Source organism: Polistes canadensis, unplaced genomic scaffold (assembly GCF_001313835.1).
Source record: "Polistes canadensis isolate GaletaPanama2010 unplaced genomic scaffold, ASM131383v1 scaffold_154, whole genome shotgun sequence".
NCBI lineage: Eukaryota > Metazoa > Arthropoda > Insecta > Hymenoptera > Vespidae > Polistes > Polistes canadensis.
This window is the reverse complement of record NW_014569701.1, coordinates 287,804-309,488: the sequence shown is the minus strand read 5'-3', so window position 1 is coordinate 309,488 and position 21,685 is coordinate 287,804. Positions and strand designations below refer to the sequence as shown.

General features: G+C 36.2%; 1 protein-coding gene across 5 annotated transcripts in view; it reads left to right on the top strand.

Moving 5' to 3' along the window:
• The window catches only part of LOC106788787 (tyrosine-protein phosphatase 99A), a 61,836-nt gene that overhangs the window by 26,456 nt on the left and 13,695 nt on the right, over positions 1 to 21,685 (top strand). For 3 of the 5 annotated variants that reach the window (XM_014752357.1, XM_014752355.1, XM_014752356.1), the window contains exons 3-5: positions 6,509 to 6,690; positions 14,330 to 14,517; positions 14,629 to 14,743. In XM_014752357.1, the coding sequence (XP_014607843.1) occupies positions 6,537 to 6,690; positions 14,330 to 14,517; positions 14,629 to 14,743 (457 nt within the window). In that variant the 5' untranslated portion in view covers positions 6,509 to 6,536. Of the gene's footprint in view, positions 1 to 6,508; positions 6,691 to 14,329; positions 14,518 to 14,628; positions 14,744 to 20,193; positions 20,803 to 21,685 lie in introns of those variants that run through there. The other 2 variants (XM_014752358.1, XM_014752359.1) reach the window with 1 other exon arrangement.

The window sequence follows — 21,685 nt, the reverse complement described above, 5'->3', positions numbered from 1 at the left end:
TCTCTATTAACACGTTATCAATTATATAGTACACCTACATATCTTTTTAATAGATATTTTACTATCTCTTGTGTGAAAAAAGAACTAATCGGTAGTAATAAAATAAATTCTAATATATATTAGAAAATAAATAAAAGAAGAGAAAAAAGTCAGTTAAGTAGAAAAATAATGACCGAAAATTGAACAGACTAGAATTGGTGTATAATGCAATGTGTATACGCATATGGGTGTATCGTACATCTTGAAAAGTCCAATTCATCTTCCGGAAATAGCCGTTGCAGGAAGATAAAGCTAAAATGGAGTCAGCGGTCGGTCTCAATCAGAATGGCACTATCGGACACTGACGTTTTGCTAATCTCGTCCTGGTAGCTCGAGGAACATGACCTGATACGTATACTCCGTGTACCGATAATTTAGCCCAATTTAGTATTCCAAGCTAGCATAAATAATTACGACGATCGCGGTCGACGTGGTTGGATGGATTATCTGTCTTTCTCTCTTTCTCACTCACTTGCATACATTTCACGTAGGTACATATTCCTATATATATATATATATAGATACCAAAAGCTTTACAAATCTTCGTTATCACCTACAGTGAGTAATTCACAAGAGACGATAGAAGCAACATGCCCTCCACATTCGGAAGAACGTCCTTGTCGTCGACGTTTTTTCCTGATTTTATCGTAAAATTTTAGAGAAAAAAATGTAAAATGAAATATAAAAGTGGCGGCGATCTTGCAACCATATTCAAGAGAATACCAATCCGTATAAGTTAGAAGGAGAAAGAACCACGACAGCTCACAACCTTCAACTTCGATCGTTCTCATCGATTTTTCCTTCCTATTCTTATTCTTGGTTCTATTGTAAAGGTGATTTTTAATATTTCATACACATCGACTTTCTCGTTCCAGCGCCGATGTTACGTTGAAAATAAAAAGAGAATGGAGTGGTTTTCGACCGTAATAAAACACAGCTTTTTCTTCATAAAAAAAAAACCAATCTATAATATATAAGTAATTATTTTTGAACGAGTCAACATTATTTTTTCCTTACGAGCAGATAAATAGCAAACAAAGGAAAATCCAGACAAATAAATATTATCATAGTTTCGAAAACTGCATCAGGTGACCGCATTTCGTCGACTAATTATAAATAATGTGACGCGGTTGGTGTATCGAAGCAAACAAGTAAGAACGGATGAAGAATGCTGAAATATAAAAATTGTTCAAAGAGCTTTCTAGTATGGAAAACCCTTTCTTTGCCGATCGTATACATTTCTTAAGGGGTCTTTTTATTTCTCATGTTTTCTTTTTAATATTTTTCTTTTTATTCTGTTTGTTTTTTTTTTTTATAGGAACGCGTTACAGTATAAAAGCTTTAAAGCGTTGGCACACATCGTTTTCATATACCCCATACATATTCTAGTTTAGCATCAAATAGAATAATTTCTTTGTTCATCTCTTTCATTAGAAGAGTGATACATGTAGAGAAATTGTGGTTATAATCTGATCACTCGACTCAAAGATAACCCATTCATATGGGCATCGTTGTAACTATTCTAACTATAAAATTACTCCAACTAATTAAGAATATTAGCTCGATTATTGGAGAAAACGTTAATTATCATGAAAGCTAATTTTCTCCTAATTAAAGCTTTAAGCTTTCATCTATTTCTTATAAACACATTTATAAAGACTATTTCACTTTTGCTATTTCTCCAAAGTTCTCGAACATAAAACGATTAAGGAAGAGGCATTGAAAGTAAGAGGAGGAGAAATTAGGTACACACGTGTTTGTATGTTACAAAGCTCGTTATAGGTAAGGAGTAGGGATAGATCTAAAGGAGAAGGACGATGTAGCGGAAAGGACCAATCAAAGAGATAACTGGATTCCCATTAAACCGCTTATAACTTAATTAATTTCGCGACGCACGTTAATGTAGCACGCCTAACACACTAGATGGTGTTCTCTGCAAGCGATATCACGTGTAACATAATTTCCTCGTTAAACATAGTTCAACGTATCGCACGTTTACACGCACATGTAACCAAGTCGCGACCCGTGATCGCGTGTGAATTTTCTCTGTTCTTGTTCGTTCTTCTTCCTCTCTCTTTCTCTTTCTCTTTACAAACCCGTTCGTTCGTTCGTCGTTCGTTCGTTCGTTCGTTCGTTCGTTCGTTTGTTAGTTCGTTCGTTCATTGTGCCAACGTCACACAATTCGTCGAAAAAAAATGCCATATCTCTGGCGATGTGTTTTCGTGTAGAACGCCATTGCCTCGAGCTGAGCTTCGTATTTATATGGCGTATATCAACGATGAAAAACAGCCTGTAACGTGGTACTCAAACTTTTGGTGTATCGAATTTTGTTTCGAACTCTCGAGAGTTATATATATATTAGCGGTTTAATAACATTTCACAGTTCATCCTATTAGAGGCAAGAGTGAAAGAAAGAGAAGGAAGACCCTCCTTTTCACGATATTATTATTACAGACAAATTTATTATAGAAAAGTTGCTATTCATTCATTATTCTACTTCTAATTCATTATTTACCACTTCTTCTTCTCCTTCTTTTTTTGTCATTTTTATTTTATTTCTATTTATTTATTTTCTATTAGAAACTATGTGTAATATATTTCAGCTTATCAATCGACATTCATAGTTTTAATACCACACAACGTAATGCAAATCTAATCATTCCAGATTCGAACAGCGTAGCAAGCTGCATTGATACGTCATCTCCATGGCAACATTCGCGAGAGTATTGTCCTCCTTATTATTATCTAGTGGAAACACAGATTTTATATATCATGAACCATCCATTATCGTATCCGGGATCCATAAACAACGCCATTCTGGTCCTCCCAACAACGTAATGAAATAAATTCATGACCGTCCACAATAAGAAGGAAGAAAAGACTTTGTTGATAGTTTAGCCATAACATTATGAAATTATTTTCGAAATATCTACATTGATTACCTTCATATTTAACGATTTCTTCTCTTTTCCATGGTTCCGTTCCATAGACAAGAAAAAGAATCAATTGCTACCTTTGTTTGGCATATCGAAGTGAAAGAAAGATATGAGATAGATAAAAAAAAGTCCACTTTGTCATGTAAATTTCCTCGACGGAAATTTCAAGAACTCGCAAAAGACCATTCGTTCCAAAAACAAGAACCCTCTTCTTTCTCTTTCTCTTTCTCTTTCTCTTTCTTAACCAACACTTTTTCCTATTTATCCCCTCCTTCTCCTTTCCCTTTCTCCCTTTCCTTCTTTCTCTTTTACTACAGAATAAGCACTTAAGAAACTTTCGATCGCCGTGTAAGAGCTGCTGCATTTTCCTGTCCTTTATTCTGGACTAAGAAACTATTGCTAATTATTTCAATTTTGTCCTTTTTATCTTTCCTCTTAAGTATTTGCGTTAAATATTATAACCATTATTATGAAAATTTGCAAATATTTTATTACAAAATTAATTAATTCTCTGTTACGAAAATTTGTCACGTTTCAATATACATATTTATTTAAAATAATATATGAATATACAAAGACCTCGTTACGAATATATTTTCGGCTATTGTCTTTCTTCATATCCTTTTCTTTTTTGTTGATGGAGATCAAATTGTAGTCTCGTGATGAAAATATATATATATATATATAAAATAAAAGAACAAAGAATATAGAAAAATAGAAACAACATCGGTGGAAGGCAGTCGACGAAGCGATAAGCAAATAGATGTTACTGTCGAGCAACAACGATCTCGAATCTCTCAAAACGTTGCTTGTTGCTACAATTTTACTGGTTAATTGGAATCGAGTCACGACTTCGTTTTTTATGTCATCGTTTTCCCCTGAGACGCGTGCAACGCACAATGTTTACCATCTCTCTCTCTCTCTCTCTCTCTCTCTCTCTCTCTCTCTCTCTTTTTCTATCTATTTGACTGTCTACGTTTATATATATATTCTCTAAAATCGACCCATCTATATACTAGCATTCCCATTTACATCGACATTCCCGCTTCGTAGATACGTTAGAATTTCGACGAAATTCTCATATCGACGAGAATACCACCTATCTCTTTCGAAGTTTATTTTATGATCAGAGAGAAATGCCAACTACAGAGAGTATACCGTAATTTAGGGTATATAGTTGCAACGCATACTTTCTAAGATGGATATCGATAGCCTCAAAACAGTAAGAAAACGTTTTTCCGTACATTTTGGTTTATTTATTATTTTATTTCAAAATTGATACGAATCGACAATACTTTAACGTATTAACAGATAACCAGAGATAATTTGAACTATAATAATTATTATAGAAAAAGAATGATATATAATCGGTACGTTTCCACTGAAGTTTTTACATTAATTTTGGAAACGTTAGAAATTATCTGCTAGTAAGTACATAAAATACAAATAACATACGTGCGACGCCAAAGGGTGAATCAAACCTCCCTCCTTCCACTATTGCAAGCCCTTTTCCCACCACTCCAAATTCTCTAGTAGTAGCACCTTTACTATCACCACCACTACTACCATCAGATGCAAACTGCGGCAATTATCCGAACCGCAGCTGCGCAGAAACTTTCCGTAACAGATCGCCCAGCGATTAATAACCTATATTAATTAGGACAAAACGTGGGAGTACGAATCGGAAGACGGTAAAATCCGTCGCTGCACCATGTTGGCTCCTCGACCGCTAATTATTCTACGCCTGCCGTTAGAACCTCCGTTTTGTTTTAAACGTTCGGAACCATCTCGTACATACATACATACATTACCTTACGTATCTACGTATGATACTTCACACTAATTCGAAGTCGAAACGTAAACTTTCTTGTTGGACGGATCTAATCGACGAGGAAACATAAATCTAATATGACAAGTAAGTAGAACGAGGAAGCAATTTCTCGTCCCCTTTTTCATCCTTCAAATGTTATCACATAGATCGATCAATCGATCGATATTTCAACAACCACACACAAATAGAACAAATGAGTAAGTTTTTTAATGATGCTTAGACAAACTTTGTTAACACGTATGTTTTTCTTTTATCCCTTAAGAAACGAAGGTGTGTATATGTTTAACATAGTTCGTAGAAAGTAACAGGAATTAGTCGTTTTCTATATTTATTCTAGCAATACACATATACCTATATATTACATCGAATACATGCATAAATATCTACAATGTTCATTTGGTTTAACAGGCGACGTCAACGTAAACAGAAACTCGACCGATAGTACGGTAGGCGCTGAGGTCAACCGGTGCTCGTTGTTATATATTTAGAGCAAACGATAAACGTTGATTATTATCTCACGAGAAGCGCGTGCGTCGATATGAAACATCGATCCACGGTACCGTCAAATCAAATTAACATTTCACGTTTATAGTCCCGATTAGATATACGTTAACCGTGAGATAATATCGACTAACCCCAACAATTTTGTTCAACTAATTTCTATTTACCTACATAATTATATATATATATATATAATTATCGTATATTATATATAATCAGAAATATCTCATTTCTAAAAATCTATATGTATTCATTCAATAATAATCATTTTTATTATTAAAAACCAGATATTCGTTTAGGGTAATAATACAGATATAGACCACTCGTAGTACTCGGACGTTAAAGACTCACTTTCACCAACTAACTCTAAGAGACTCCATAATAGATTAACTGTCTCTGACTATCTGAGCATTGAGCATCCAGGCCCATTGTGTATCTCATATAGCATCTCCATTATGTATTTCTTATGACGAAATTTGCTTTGAATAACGAGCACATTTCTAAAACGAATTATGCTTGCAAACTGAGGTAATTTTTATATCTTTGGAAAATCATATAAACAACATTCAATAAAAGAATTTTCATAGAGGACAGTGAGTCAGTTTACTATTGAATTCCGAAGTGGAAGGTGCTCCGAACATATACTCATGTCAGTGCTTCTAAATTACAATAAACATTTTTTTCGATTAATTAACAATTAATTAAGGTATACAGAATACAATCTTGTTCTTTACTAATACTTATAATTATTTATACATATATATATATATACATTCTTTTAAATATTATATATCTCTTTTATCGTACTTTGAATATTAATTAATTTTAATCTTATGTTTCATTAGACTACAATATTCATTTCCTTCGATTAATTAACAATCATTTAACGTATGTCTAATTCTCTAATGTACTTTACTAATATCTTGAATTATTTAAACTAAAATACATTCGTTTTAACGTTCCGTGATGACATTGATTAAAAACATTTAAATAATAGTAAAAACAAAGGATGACCAATTATTATATTATGAAAAAACTAGATATTTCCTCTGTTATATCAACACGTACGATTTGAAGAGCATTTTCTGCAAAAATTACTTTCGTATTTCGAACGTACAACGTTTCTTTCCTTTTGTTTTCAACAGACATTCTCCTACTTTTTGTATGTTTGTTTTTCCTAACAATTTTCTTTTCTTTACAGAGTCGACGAGGATGGTTCGTGGGACAAAATGAAAGAAATTGTGACATCAACAAACGCAACATTTTACACCATCGAGAATCTAACACCGTTTACGGTGTATAGCTTTCGGGTGGCAGCAGTAAACGCGATGGGCCGCAGCAAGCCGAGTCAAGCATCCTACTACATCATCACCTTGAGAGAGAGTACGTATTTTTGTCCGATCATAATTGCCTTTCCGTTCTTTATCAAAGAATTTCTTGGCTCTCGTTAGTACCTCTTTATTTCTTTTCATTTTTTTATTTCCTTTCTTTCTTGAATCGTTGATCAAACGTTTTTATCGTCTGCAAATGACAAATAAAACGAAAAGAAAACAAAAAGAAAGAGAGAGAGAGATGGTAGTACCAAAAACGAACTTCATATTACGGAGACTGTGAGCAGGTGCGCAATGACTCCGCAAATCCTCCCTCGCAGACGGATTAAATGACTCACGCTCTTCGGTCATTAGTAGCGTAAAGTAAACGGGTTTGCGCCTGGAGAAACGTGAGAATAAAGAAAAAAAAGAGAGAGATAGAAGGAGAGGGGCGAGGGACGAAGGGCGAGGGTCGAGGGAGGCAGGAGGAAGAGGAAAAGTAAAAGAAGAAGAAGAAAAAGAAGGTTGAAAGTAGTTAGTCTGGTCGGTCCTTCACGTGTGCGCGCGTGCGCAAGCCAGGTTGTTGGCAAGGCCCGTGACTAAAGAGGCACTAATTGCAGTGAGACGCGAGAGTGGTGTGTGCACTTTCTTTCTCACTTCTTCTCATATATCTTAACGTTTTTAGCCCTTATTCTCTTTCTCTCATCTTTATCTTTCTCATTTTCTTGCTCTTTCTTTCTTTATTTTTCCACTTGACGTTTCAGTCTTGCACCCCCACGAGAGATGGGATGAACAGAAAGGGAAAGAGAGAAAATAGATTGAACCGTCGTACGCGCGAGCCCTATAAATTCTGTAAACGCAGACAGGATTCAACGACATCCACCTGTATACTCCGTTCGTTCGTTCGTTGATTCATTCATCGTTCCTATGGCCGACAAAGTTTGCCAGCGCTTTGGGTGCTTCTGTAACGTACGTGAGCACAACCATTCTTCCCCTCGTCCTCCTGCTCCTGCTCCTGCTCCTGCTCCTGCTCTCGTTTGACCTAAATTCCTCGTGTACCGATCGTGGGTTAGGACAATTAGCGGCTTGATCGTGCACGAAGAGGCAATTCCGCGCGACTGGAATTAGATGAGGAGGAAGTTGAGGAGGAAGTTTAACAGGAGGAGGAGGAGGAGGAGGAGGAGGAGGAAAAAGACTTCGAAAAGAGCTTGAAGAAAGAGGACGACGTTGAGGAAGCCCGGCCGAGATTTATCGTCCGATCGAGTATACCTCGTTGCTTTTAATTAATGTTCACGATGGTCCTCCTCTTTAGTACGAAGATTCGCGCTCTTTAATACTTATGTTAGCCCCCTCTTCCCTTCGCTTTACATCGTGTACTACAGTATTACATTTAGAAAGAAAGGAAATGAAAGAGAAAAACGAGGAAAGATACTCGAGGAATCCAAGGAATTTAATTACGTTTATTTATTACTTTCGCATTCGATCTTTCTTCTTTTCTTTTTTCTTTTCCATTATATCTTTTGTTTTAAATATTCTAATACTCTCGAAGGCTTTTCTCGGTGGTTAGTGATAAATTGGAATGTCTTCTTTATTTTGGTTTTTTTCTTTTCTTTTGTTTCTTTTCGATGTTAAACCAAGTGATTTTTTATCGGAAAACTCTGCTCGAGAAAAATATAAGAAAACGCGAATTTGGTCTTTTCTCATACGTCTCTCTCTCTCTTTTTCTTTTGCGATCTCTTTCGAGGGTAACACAGAAGAAGCGTAATTTCCGTTTTATCGCTGTAACGACGCGCCATCCGTTCCAGCCTGATCGCAAGAAGAAATGAAAGCTTGCAAGAAGTTTGGCGTAGATCCATACAACTCAGCTTAGAAATGAGCTGAGAATGAACGACGACAAAGGACAAAGACAAAGATGATAACAACAACGAAAACGTCTATTAGCTCTTGACGACGTGTTTCGTGTGGCTTAAACGAATAAAACAAAAATAAGGAGATACGTCCAACAGATAAAAACTCGAACGTTCAACCTTGAAATCAGAAAGAAACTAGTAATTCTCATTTATCCTTCTCAATATCAATCTTATTAATTATATGAATTATTCTCAGATCGATAATAACTGCGTTATATACATATGTTTTTTTCCCTTTCGGTTATGGACTAACTTGGAGTAATAAAAAATAAAGAAAGGATGCAGAAGAGTCGTGTTCGTGTATCGGACATTGGCATCGCGTTATTCGGAAGCAACGAAGCGGAAAACGCTGGACGAGGATTTAATGTCTACCTATTCGTACAGGATTGGATTTAATATACATATACATATAGCATTCTCTCGTGTATCAAAAGAAAAAATATTTCAATAGAAGGTGCGAGTTCTTTTTCTGCTGCGATGATTTCCTCGATTTTCACACACTTTTCTGTTCGACTAATGCATACTTTATAAAAAATAATAAAAAAAAGAAAGAAATAGAAGGATAGAGAAGTGTGTGTGAGAGAGAGAGAGACGTCGAATCACCGGATAAAGCATTATGCGAGGCACGATATTCTCGCTCGCTCTCGTCACATTTTGACGACACTTTTGATGACACTGTAAATCTAGGGGACGTGCACGCAGCTAACGTAATAGTCGCTCTAAACTCACAATCAGGGCTCGTTTTTAGCGTTTCTGGCGAATTGGGACGCGGAAATGCAGCCGACCCAGAGCATTGTCGAATACGAGGGAATGTAGAATCAGAGCTATTAAACGAGAACGAACGCGAGCACGCATACGTGCGAGGTATCGAGGATGCGTGTACGATGTGATGCTACTGGTGGTGCATATGAGAGAAGGGAAAAGGGAATGGTGTAGAGGAATTGGAGGAGATAGGGCAGGAGGAGGAGTCAAGGGGTATGGACACGAACGTGTACGTGAGAGCGTGTACATTGTGCGGTAGGTTCATTATGGTACCACGTGAGACGAGAATAATTATCTAGTTATCGAGACTGACCCGCATTGGCGAACAAATGCCCTCGTATCGTCCTGGAATTGCGTGTACTTGTGTCAATAACTAATTTAAATACCACCCCGACGACTGTTATCCGAAATGTGTCCTCTATATGTGAAAAAGCCAGTTCATTCCCTTTACGTTTCTCTCTATCTATCTATTTATCTATCTATCTCTATATTTCTCTTTATCATTTGTATAAACTCAAACACATCGATTTGCTATTAACCGATCGAAAATCGCAAGAAAGTTATTTCGTTTGTAACAAGACAAAGTTGGAGAATCATTTTCAATTATACTACCATTATTGTTCATACATGTAGATTGATAAACAATTAGAATAATTATCGATAGGTATAGATACGTTTGTAATAATCGTAGGATATTCATTTATTCCTCTCTCATTAATACATAATAGGGGGAAATTATTCAATAAAGAGAGAGAGAGAGAAAGAGAGAGAGAGAGACAGGGAGAGGGTGAGAGAGATATATACATAATTGAGATTGAGCCATTTGTAAATTTTCCATACGCTCATAATAATCGAAGGAATAACATGAGTTTATTTGATATTCGGTTATCTTGTTTCATAGATACCTAACTAGCATAAATCCAATAAATTCATCGGGTTGAAATAGGATGAAGCTTAAAAGCATATTATTTTGATTATTAGATCCAAGTAAGGCTTCAATGAATAAACCTCGTATAACGAAGATGTTTGTTAGTAAATGTCAATACTGTTGTTACTATAATATATGTGCTACTGCTCTTTGTTCAACGTTTACATAGTTTGGAACTACGATATACATGTGAATCTCTCTTTTTATCTCTCTCTCACTCTGTTGCATTCATCTTGTAAACATAGATACAATATCTATTACCTAAACGTTCTCTTGCTGAAAACTTGCAGTTAGTTATCATAGTGTCACACCCGAAGGAACGTATCTCTGGGTGAGATCGAACATAGAAATAGGACAACGTCGTTCCCGTTATTTTTCGAGACATGCTTATAACGTGGAATGGTGATCGTCAACATCGTGAGAATCGGAATGAAAGCGATATTCGTAGGTGTCGATTAGCTTGCAAAGCAATGCGTCAATATTGACAACACGCGTAGAATTCGTCCGTATAGTTTCTACATCGAATTCAATCTCGTTTATCTAATTCAGTTTTGAATCAGCTTTGGTTGCGAAGCTACGAGAGAAAGTAGAGTTTTAAGCACACCACAACAACAGTGAAAGAGAAAGAAAGATAAATAACGAGATTGGATCCATACAAAAATATATATATATATATATATATATATATATATATATATTTGTGTATGGGTGTGTGTGTGTGTGTAATTCTGTATATATCTGTATATATATACCTATACATATATACGTGTGAGTAGTGCGTTGTACAGGACGGGAATTCACGATAGCTTAAATGAAAGCCCACGCTCCCGGATCAATAGGGCACCAACGAAACTTCTCCTACCACTTTGCTCCAGCTTCGATACGCGTATATCGCTTCTCGTTCCCGTTTACGGACCTCGTTCGGCTGTCCACCATAAATATATAGCGCAACCTAGCCACCAATTAGCCATCGGCCCACCCGTCGACGTGGCATTCGAGTTAAAGTTCCCTCTCGTCCTTTTGCAAAAGCACCGTTAGAAAATTAGAAGCGTTCTAACACACTATAGATATCTCTTTTTCCTCCATATATATATATATATATGTATATAGTATGTATTAGTTCTTAATTTCCGATACCCAAAAGAGATTCTATGATCGTTTTACCGATTTTTATAAAAGAATATTCTTCGATATCGTTATTATATATATATATATTATTTTTGCCAGGGATAAAAGAATTTTTATTGTTTTATCGAAAAAACATGTAATAAAGCATCAATCATTTTTACAAAAATGTAATATATCGAAAGTTCTTTAATAAGGTTCACGGTGCGGTAAAATGATTTTTTAATAAATCCAAGCAATTTTCACCTTTTCAACTAGTTAAAAGAATTGAAAAGAACCAAAAATGGTTTACTATCATTTTTATGCTATCATTTAATAAGATTTATTTAGGATATTTCTCACAAATCGTGATAATAAGGTACTCGAGGTATAATATAAATTTGTCATATGTAAAATGCTGTTGTGTGTTCTAAAAAAGGAAGAAAAAAAAACGATATCAGCATTTTACAATACATCCCGGAAAATTGTCGCGACTTTATTCATTACATTTATGTTTTAAGCTTGACGATTCGAAAAACACTTAGGAAGCAATACCCTCTCCCCTCCCCCCTCTTACTCTCGGTCATTTTAAAAGCATGGTCATGCTTTGGAGAAAATCGGTACTCCGATAATTTATCACGGAAGCATAAAACCCAACGCCACCGTCATAAACTCACCGCCGAGGTAATAATAAGTTAACGCAGATTTAGCGTCTGTAAAAAATGTAGCTCACATTTATCGCTGAGCTAAATTGCTCGACGAAGTGGCGAGCGGAAATCGCCTAAAAGACTTATCACTTTCTACTTATCGCGCAAACACCTGACCCATGCTAATGTCGCCTATGAACTCGTTATAATTTGCTCTCATCCGCTGGTTATTTATTCCTAAATCCATAAATGTAACCATGGAATGCACTTACAATTTATCATTTATTTCATTACTTTTCCTTTTACTTTTATACATAATTAAAGCAATAAAGAAGGTAAAATGAATCTTCCGATATGTAATGTGATCATCAAGAGAATTATAATCCGATTCGTTAAAATTTCTTTCTTTTTTTTTAAATTTACAAATATATGAATTCTAAAAAAGTACAGCTTTATTTATATTATAAGAAAGGAAGACAACATATCATGAAATACTTCTTAATAACAAACAGACACAGAAGAGTGGAAAATTTAGCTTAATTTGAAACGAGTGTCTACACAAGTCTAATTGTTTCTCTTTTCCTGAACATTACCTTTTGTACGTCTCATTAAGAACTCACGTCAATTAAGATACCACACATTTCCGTTCGGCGTAGACAACACGTAACTCGATACCATTTTCGCTTGGTCAACTTTGCTTTCACTTTCTTTCTCTCTCTCTCGTGACGATCTCTCGCACAATTAACACTTTACTCGTGGACATTAAGCCTCGGCCGGTGGGTTAGTTGTTTCACATCAGTTCCGGCCACAGTGACGTACGGCGAGCATTAAATGTCTTGAAATTATTTCTCCGACAATTTCTCATCTGCCATAGCGTTGGCGATGGTCGCGAATATCCATACACACTCACATATACAATATAATATACATATACAGAATGAAAGTTAGTCAACTCGTATGTAGACTTCACATGGAAGAGTGTAAGTGATTCATGTTATATATAGTTATATATATATATATATATATATATATATATATCGTCTGTCTTCCTCTTTCTCACGTGTGTGGAAAGGACGGAGAGTTTCAAAAGTGATGCAGACGCTAATTATTTCGAACAGCTCCCGAGTTCTGACAGGAACAACGAGCTTTCTGCCTTCGTTCTCGGCGAAAAGGGACCACGAAACACATTATCCCGGCAAGAGAATTATTACGCAGGTGTTTTTCACTCTCCTCCTTCTACATGGAAACCTTGTCTCTCCTTCCCAGCACCAAGGATTCCCTCTCTCAACGGAATTTAATCGGCTTAATTGCAAGATTTCATTCTATGAGAATTCATTGGAAATAAAATTTATCGTACGATCTTTTAAATTAAGGGGAAACAAAAAATGAGTCTGGTACTAAAGATTTATGATTAATTTTCTTGTAGTAATTTACGAGGAAGTTATGAAAATAAAAGAAAAAAGTATTTACGTTTTTTCTTTTTTCGTTTTTTTTTTTTTTTTACATTTTAATGAGAGTAACTACTTTGCAAGAACAAAAGTGTTAATTAAAAAAAAATGTTGTTCTAGTTTGTACAACACATTTGGTGCTAACGTCCGTGTAAAATGTTCACAAAATACTTCTTAAAAGTTGGCGATATTGCGAAAAGATTTTTCTACAGTACGTTCATATATATACGAACGTAAACGTACACCAGTTGGTGCAAAGAAAAGGGAGCTGTTGCGATAAAAGGGAGGAAGCTACGAACGTTGTGACCATTAAACTTCCATTTGCAACGATGAAACTAGCTCGAGTGTTCCAGGCAGTAAATTTATAAAAAGATTCCTTGGTAAAACTTAGAATCCGATTGAGATTCTTGCGGATGGTCGACCGTGGAAAATTTCAAAATGCAGACTTTCAATGAGCGCGGCCTCCATCCTTTAAGAAGTTTTAATATACCCAGGAATATTTCCATAAATTTTCTTATACGATAAAGCGGCGAAACGATTACGTATTACATACATATATATGTATATTATATATATACACACAAATAAACGGATATATATATTATATTTATATGTGTACTCATAATTATGAAAGTAGTCCGAGTCAAAATTAAAAAAAAATAAGTTTATCAGTTATTTCACACCATATTATTTTAAACGAAATGAATTCAATGTAATTTTTACGATATTGTCAAAAATGAACCATTCTAGAGTGGTTGTTATTTCAATATTATATGGAACTCATTTAGTGTTCGAATTGAATCCTTTAAATATCTCGAAACAAGAAATATATGACTTAGACCACTTTCATAATTATGGGTACATATATATATGTGTAGCACAAGTTTGAAAATAGCACCTTCTCTGTTTTTAGTTCCCGAAGGTAAACCCCTTATCACCAGCGCGTACAACACATCGGCAACGTCTATATATTTAGCATGGAAACCACCTAGTCGTGAAACCATACACGGAGAATTTCTTGGATATCGAATTGGATATAGACCGCGAGACAAAACGAATATGGAAATGAAAGACATCTACATACGGGATCCCGCAGTAGACGTAAGTTGGAAAGCAGTATATAAAATTGACATACTTTTCAAATCAATTCTATTCTCAAATAAAACTTGCTCTCTTGAATATATATATAAAATTTATTCTTATGTTTTCCAGAATCACAGTATTCACAATTTAGAAACATACACGCAGTACCTCGTTTCTCTCCAAGTTTTCAATCCGGAAGGCCATGGACCTGCCACAACAGTATCAGTGATGACCGACGAAGGAGGTAAGTCTGACGAAAATTCTTTTACTACTTCTAGTATACTCACGATTCTCGTATATCGACCGAAGCGAACAGTCGATAAAATAGATTTCTTTTCCTATCATTTTTACTCGGTTGTCGATAAGTAAGGTTTCAATATTATTTACATGTATCAAGGAAAGTTTCTACATTTAAAATACGTATCATTAATAATTTAAATTTATCGACCGAGTATTTTTAACAAAATTTGGAACTTTACTGAAAAAAAAAAAAAATAATTCTGAGATTTCGTAAAGTGATGAGTTGATGTCGATTGAAGTAATTGATAAAATAACAATGATTAATTTAATTGATATAAAGAAATGTTTTGATCTTCATAAAATCATATGCATTGCAAATTAAAATAAAATGTATCAACAATATGATATCCTCTTCTACAAGATACGAAAATTGTTTTTACAATTTCGGCAATATTTTGACAACAAACACACCCAAATATGTTTTCAATAAAATAAACATTGAACGATCGTGGCTTCAAAATAGAAGACTACGATCCTGGACTTCCTCGCGTAACTTCTACTTCTCACCCCTCTTTCCGAAGTACCCTGGAGAGCCGTCATTGGTTGAATTCACTATTGGCAAATTCACCTACTTATAACACGCTTGGAGGCAATACATACGATATTCGAAAAGAAGAGTTAGGAACGTGCAGAACGAGGAATTATTTTCTTTTACTCGAAGGTGCGATCGAAGAAAGAGATAATTTGATCCTAAACGGACCCTAGTAAGGTTTCTTTCGTATTCCAACAGGACGAACAGCTGGCAGTCCTTCGTATTTTTGGAACAAAGAAAAAGCATGGCTTCTGACTAAAAAGAATTCGAAAGGAATTCTTGTAACTTTTTATCATGATGATTGCAATGTTTCAAAGGGTGGATTTTACCTCGTTATTTTCAGAAAAAATAATGAATTGTATTATGTATAGATTTGAAGAAAAATGAAAAAAAAAAAAAAAAAGAAACAAAGTTGAATTTAGAGTAAGGCAAAGGAAAAGAACAATAAAAAGTCACCTGGCACTAAAAATGTATAAGTACGTTACTGTCGAGCCATCGGCAGCAGGTTTCCAGCTGCTTTCGGGCTCTTTGGTGAGCACTCGTCGCGTTCTACGTCGGCGTTCGTATTCGTGAGAAGGCACGCTCGGATAGCCATGAACGTGCATACATTGTCACGTGCCCTGTTCTTTTAAGATGAAAAATAGGAAGGTAATAATCATTGATTCATTGGAAGAATCGAAGACATCAATTAAATAATTGTTTCCATTGAGTGTGATTCATCGTAAGGAATGAAAGAAACATAAATAAGCAAATGTAAGACAGCATATAACAAAGGATCATTTTGAAGAGAGAGAGAGAGAGAGAGAGAGAGAGAGAGAGAGAGAGAGAGAATAAGAGAATAAGGGTAGGGGTAAAGGAGGGTTCGAGCTGTGTGCACGTCGTTTCGGTCGGCACTGCAGCCGCGCCTCCGAGTTTCACGATCGATTTTCCACGATTTTTCACTCTGTCTCTCGTGTTGTTCTCCTCGCTCGTTCGCGAGGAAGAGTCTCGCCGTGGTGTTTGTTCGTGGCCCAACGTGACGCTAAACGACGACGCCCGCTCTTCTCTCCTTCCAAAAGTCAAAGAAAAGAAAAGAGAGAGAGAGAGAGAGAGAAAGAAAAAATAGAAGTAGGAAATAGATAGATAGATGAATAGATAAATAGTTGAATTGGAAGGAAAAGTAAAAGGAAAGAAGCAAAATATAAACGCAAGAATAGTGTTGTTCGTTCGACGAGTGAGAGAGGTGATGTGATTTTCTTGATATTAAAGAGAGAGAGAGAGAGAGAGAGAGAGTGAGAGGGAGGGAAAGGGTAAGAGCGTGGACGGAGTTAAGAGGTGTGTGGTCGCGTCGTTGCGTGCATGCGTGCATGAGTGAGGAGCAGTGTGCTCGTGAACGCCGAGCGAGCGCGAGCTCTTAGCTCGAGCGTATTTCTCGTTTCCTTCCTCATAACATCTATTTCTACTTATCGTTATTATAATTATTATTATTATTATTATTACTATTATTATTATTATTTTACTATCGTTATTACAACTATTATTATTATTATTATCCTTTTCTATCTTCTAACTGTCTGTCATATCGCCATGTGTAACGTCCTCCTAGAGACCGACACGTCTAGTTTGTGCGTCGTGCTTCGTGAGTGAGTAATACGTATGTAATATATATATATGTATAATCATTGTAAGACGGAACCCTTTTAACTTGTCTGTTCTTCTTTCTTTCCTAATTCGTTTACCTTATTCTTCTTCTTCTTCTTTTTCGAATGCTGTATGTTATTCCATCGTCCTAAAGTCGAGGAAGTCAAATCGTTTGGTGGACGTTGCTCGAGGTCGAGGGTCGATAGTACTATACATATATACGAGGAGGGGTCGTAGTGTGCCCGAATCGTTAAGTTGGAACAGTCGATGAATCGGGTAGGCGACCAATTTATCCTCTTCCATACAAGCTTAAGCTTCTTTCATTATAGTTTAATCGGTTCATTCGACTCTATAGTAAAATCGATTGTTCGAGTACATTGGACCGTTTTATCCGTTTTAGTTTTAGTTTTTAAGAAGAATAAGAAAGATATTGAAAAAGAAAGAGAGAGAGAGAGAGAGAAAGGGAGAGATACTTGAGTTTTTGAGTGCTTTCAAAGAATGAACTATGCTCGTAGTGTGTTGTCAAGAATCTTTCAAAAATTTCCTTTAAATGATATATGACATATATATTAAATCAATTGTATTGTGTCATTGAAAATTAGCTATGATTAATTGGAATGATAAATTAATATTTTTAGAGGCAATTTTTTCTAATCGTCAAATTACACGTTACATTTGGTTGTGAATTTCACAAAGAAATTATTTTTAACGATAAAATTCGTCATCGTTTAAAAACGTGATCGTCAGTCAAGGCAAATTAAAATGAATAATATAACATCGTTTATTTTTTGGCTGTGAGTTTCGTGTGGTTTCGTTCAACGGAAGTTAGCAAGAAAACGTCGATAGGGTCGAGCTCTCGTCGTTGGTCGCGTAGTCGTCGTGTCGGTCGATCTATCCGTGTGTATGTGCATTTCTATACGTATATACATACACCTACGCATAAATCCTCTTCTTCTGGGTAGAGAAGAGTAACACAGCTCTGTGTATGTATGTATGTGTCTGTGTGTATGCTCATTCGGGTATTCGTGTCCTACGTATATTATATGTATATAGTATGTGTGCCTGGCGTGCGTAAGTAGTGTTGCGAGTAACTCGTACACTCGTTCTTGCTGTGAGCTGAGTCATCAGGATTTTCACTACTAGATAAACTAGATTTTAGATCTCTCTCTTCTCTTTCTTCCTTTCGATGCATGGATCTTTTATCTTTCCCTTGGTTTTTTTACTTTTCTTTTTTTTTTTCTTCTACAAACATTTTCCATATCCTTCTTTCTCTATTTTTCTTGTTTTTTTTTGAAAAGAAGGAGTAAAAGTCTCGTGTGGTATAGGTCAGCGTCGATGACTTATTTTCTTTTTTTCTACGACAAATTTGTTCTTCTACATTTTTTTTCCTTTCCTTAACAATGGTAAAAAAAAATAGTAGAAGAAGAAAAGAACAAGTATTTGTTGGTACGATTCCTCTCGCGTTCGACCTTCGTCGATGAAGAGAAGAAGAAGAAGTGAAAGAGGAGTATGAGGTGGAGGTGAAGGAAGGGGAGGAGGAGCCATTGCTCCGTTCGCAGAGATTCAAGTTTCCACATCCGAACGATGCTGCCCCCTTTTGCATTTTAATGCACGCTTTCGGTACCGTTCCACGCCTTTGATTTCTCTACTATCTTTCTTCCTCGTAGACGAATAACGCTGTTATCTCGTTATGTTTAACTCTCTCCCACTCTCGTTTATTGTTTCTCTCTCTTTCTTTCTGTATTGTCTTGAATAAACAGACAAATAAACTGACAGACAGACAGATGGACGATTGAACGAGATTATTAAAATCAGTACACCGTAAATTAGTATTATAGTATCGAACTCTTCCTTTCTTCTCCTCTCTCTTTTTCTTGTATCCTTTCGTCGGAAACATTCAATTAAACCGATAAATCGAACCCGATGAAAATCCTTTTGCCAAAGCGTCCAGTGCTCTTGTTCAGTTCCTCTTTCCTTCTTCCCGTCGATTCATTTCTTTTTTTGCACTTCTCAATAAAGCTCTTTTATTGAAAAAGAGAGAGATAGGAAGCGAAGATTACACATAAATAGTCGGAGTTAGAAAATTTTATTTCCGTATACGTTCATAACAAATGAAATATTTCTAAAAATTAAAATTTAGATTGATATTACTAACTGACGTATATAGAGAACAAGCGTGAAAGCTTAATTCAAAGCTTGCAATCATGGCGGAGGCCTTTCCTCACCTCTTCGCCCTCCTCTTCAATGATTATAGCAACGAATAACGCTTTGTTCATGGCGTTCTCGTACGCTCATCCTTTTTCTCTCTTTTTTTCCCTTTTTCTCTCTCTCTCTCTCTCTCTCTCTCTCTCTCTTGCTGCCGGTTTTGATGTACTAAAAATACGAGGGGGAAGCAAGCAGCTTTAAAGCGTTGCAGAGGGGCCGAATAATTGTTGCCAGCGCTGTCACGTTGAACCTGATGTCGCTATAGTTTTTCTCCCTTCCTCTTCTTGTTTGGTGTATATCCTCGATGAGAGACAATCGAGAGCATAATTCCGACTAATCGAGGCACTCGTCGCAATTACATCCAACACGCTTACCGTACTCCAGCTCCTTTTTATTCACTCCTTGTCTATAATATTCTCTCTTTCTCTCTCTCTCTCTCTCTCTCTTTTGTTCACATACACATAAGTACAAGCATTTCTTTACTTCCCTCGTTTCCCTTTGTTCTTACATATATATATCTTTCTTTCTTTTTCTTTTACGCTACTTTTTTTGCACGTACCAGCGCACACGCCGAGCCGTCGTGAGAATCGAGAAGCTTTTAGGAGTCTCGAGGATGTGGGGAAACTCGTTGTCTTTTTTGCATCGAAAAGAACGAACGAACGTAATCCGACGATCTCATCCGTCCATCGAGACTTGCTAGGAAGTTAGAAATTTCGTTTTTAGCATAATGCGAAAGTCTGTGACTCTGAAACTTTTGTTCCCTCTCTGTCTGTCTATCTGACTGTCTCTCTCTCTCTCTCTCTCTCTCTCTCTTTATCCATTTATCTTCATTTCTTACATATTATATATACATATATTATTTTTGGTAGTAAAAAAGAACAAGTATAAATCTTCGTTTTACACCTTCTGATGTTTTCTCGTTATCCTAGCAGTGACAATGAGGCGACGCAAACTTTCTCTCAGCAGTAACGAAGAGAGGGAAGTATAGAGTGCACATCATTATGCACTTTAACGAGTGACTCCGAGTGTGGAATAGTCGGACGATAGAGACACGTGATCATAAGAAACCTATATATATATATATGTATGTACACACCGCGAGCATAAACAAATACATCGAACGTGAAGAGGAAAAACAAAAAAGAAGATAAAGAAAAAAAATTAAGAAGAGGAGGTTTCTATAAAAAAAAAAATAAAATAAAAATAAATTCGTTGATGCAATGTGGATGCTTAAGAAGAGGATGAAAATGGTGAGGGGAGGAAGGAAAATGGTGGAATTCATTAAATAGCCCATTCTCGAGCAAGACTTCCTCTTCTCCTCCTCCTCCTCCTTCTACTTCTTCACCTTTTCTTCTTAAACGAAGGAAAAATGGGTAGTCAAAACGACACTCGAAACAGCGGCGTTACGACCACAACGATTCTAACGCTAAGGATCCTCCTTGGGGCAGGATTATTATCGCATCTTCTTTCGCATGTCCTTGCTCAAACGGAGGACCCACAAACCTCTTTAGAAACAACTACGTCTACTGCGACTACAACGACGTACGAGCAAACGACTACAACGACGTACGAGCAAACGACTACTTACATCGTTCCCGGATCTTCTTTTTCCCCTTCGACGGAGAACAAGACCGACCTTTTTAAAGGTAAAATCTGAATATGTGTATATTACGTGTGTGTGTGTGTGTGCGCTCGCGCGCGCGCGCGCGTGTGTATTGCGTGGGTATAACATAACTTGAGAACTTCGGAACGTCGTTAATCGAACGTGAGTTTCATCTAGAAAGGTCATTTTCTCGTCTGTTCTTCTTCTAGCATTGGTAACTACCGATTGATCGATCGCACCTTTACGTGGAAGATAATATATCGGGTGTTTTGTGATCAGTAGTTTTATATTACTACGTGACAGTAATACATTTTGTTCAGTGTTGCTTAACTCTCCTCCTACCCCCTAACCCCTACCTCTTACCTAACCAAGATAAGATATGTTTAACCGTTTGAGTCCCAGAGGCTCTTAAAAGAACACGGTCGAAAAAGCCCAAACAGCGTAATAACGCTTGTGTTAATCGAGTGCGAAAAATCCCAAGCAGCGCGATATCGACACTACTAAATCTGAAGAAGATCCATCGCGCTGCTTGGAAGACTCGAACGATTAACTGCAATGTATATAAATATGTGCTAATCATTTAAAAACATAATATGTAGGAGACAATCGTCGTGCTAATGGTTTTTTTCTGCAAATCAAAATCAAGCTATTATAACCGATATTTTTCTAACGTAAATTGTAAGTCTTAGAGCAGGAAATCTAGAAAGTATCTCATTATGTGATTATAATATAACAGGCGTGTTTCCTCTTACACATTTAACGATTTTTTCTTCTTCTTCTTACGTTAGTTTTATTTCAAATTTTACCTATACGTATATTTATTAGTATACATGTATACAGAAACGGAGGAGGCAAGCTTGGACTCACAAGCATGTCGCAAGATTTACTAGTCTTGTAATCGACGCTTAACTCATTTCCCGTTCCGT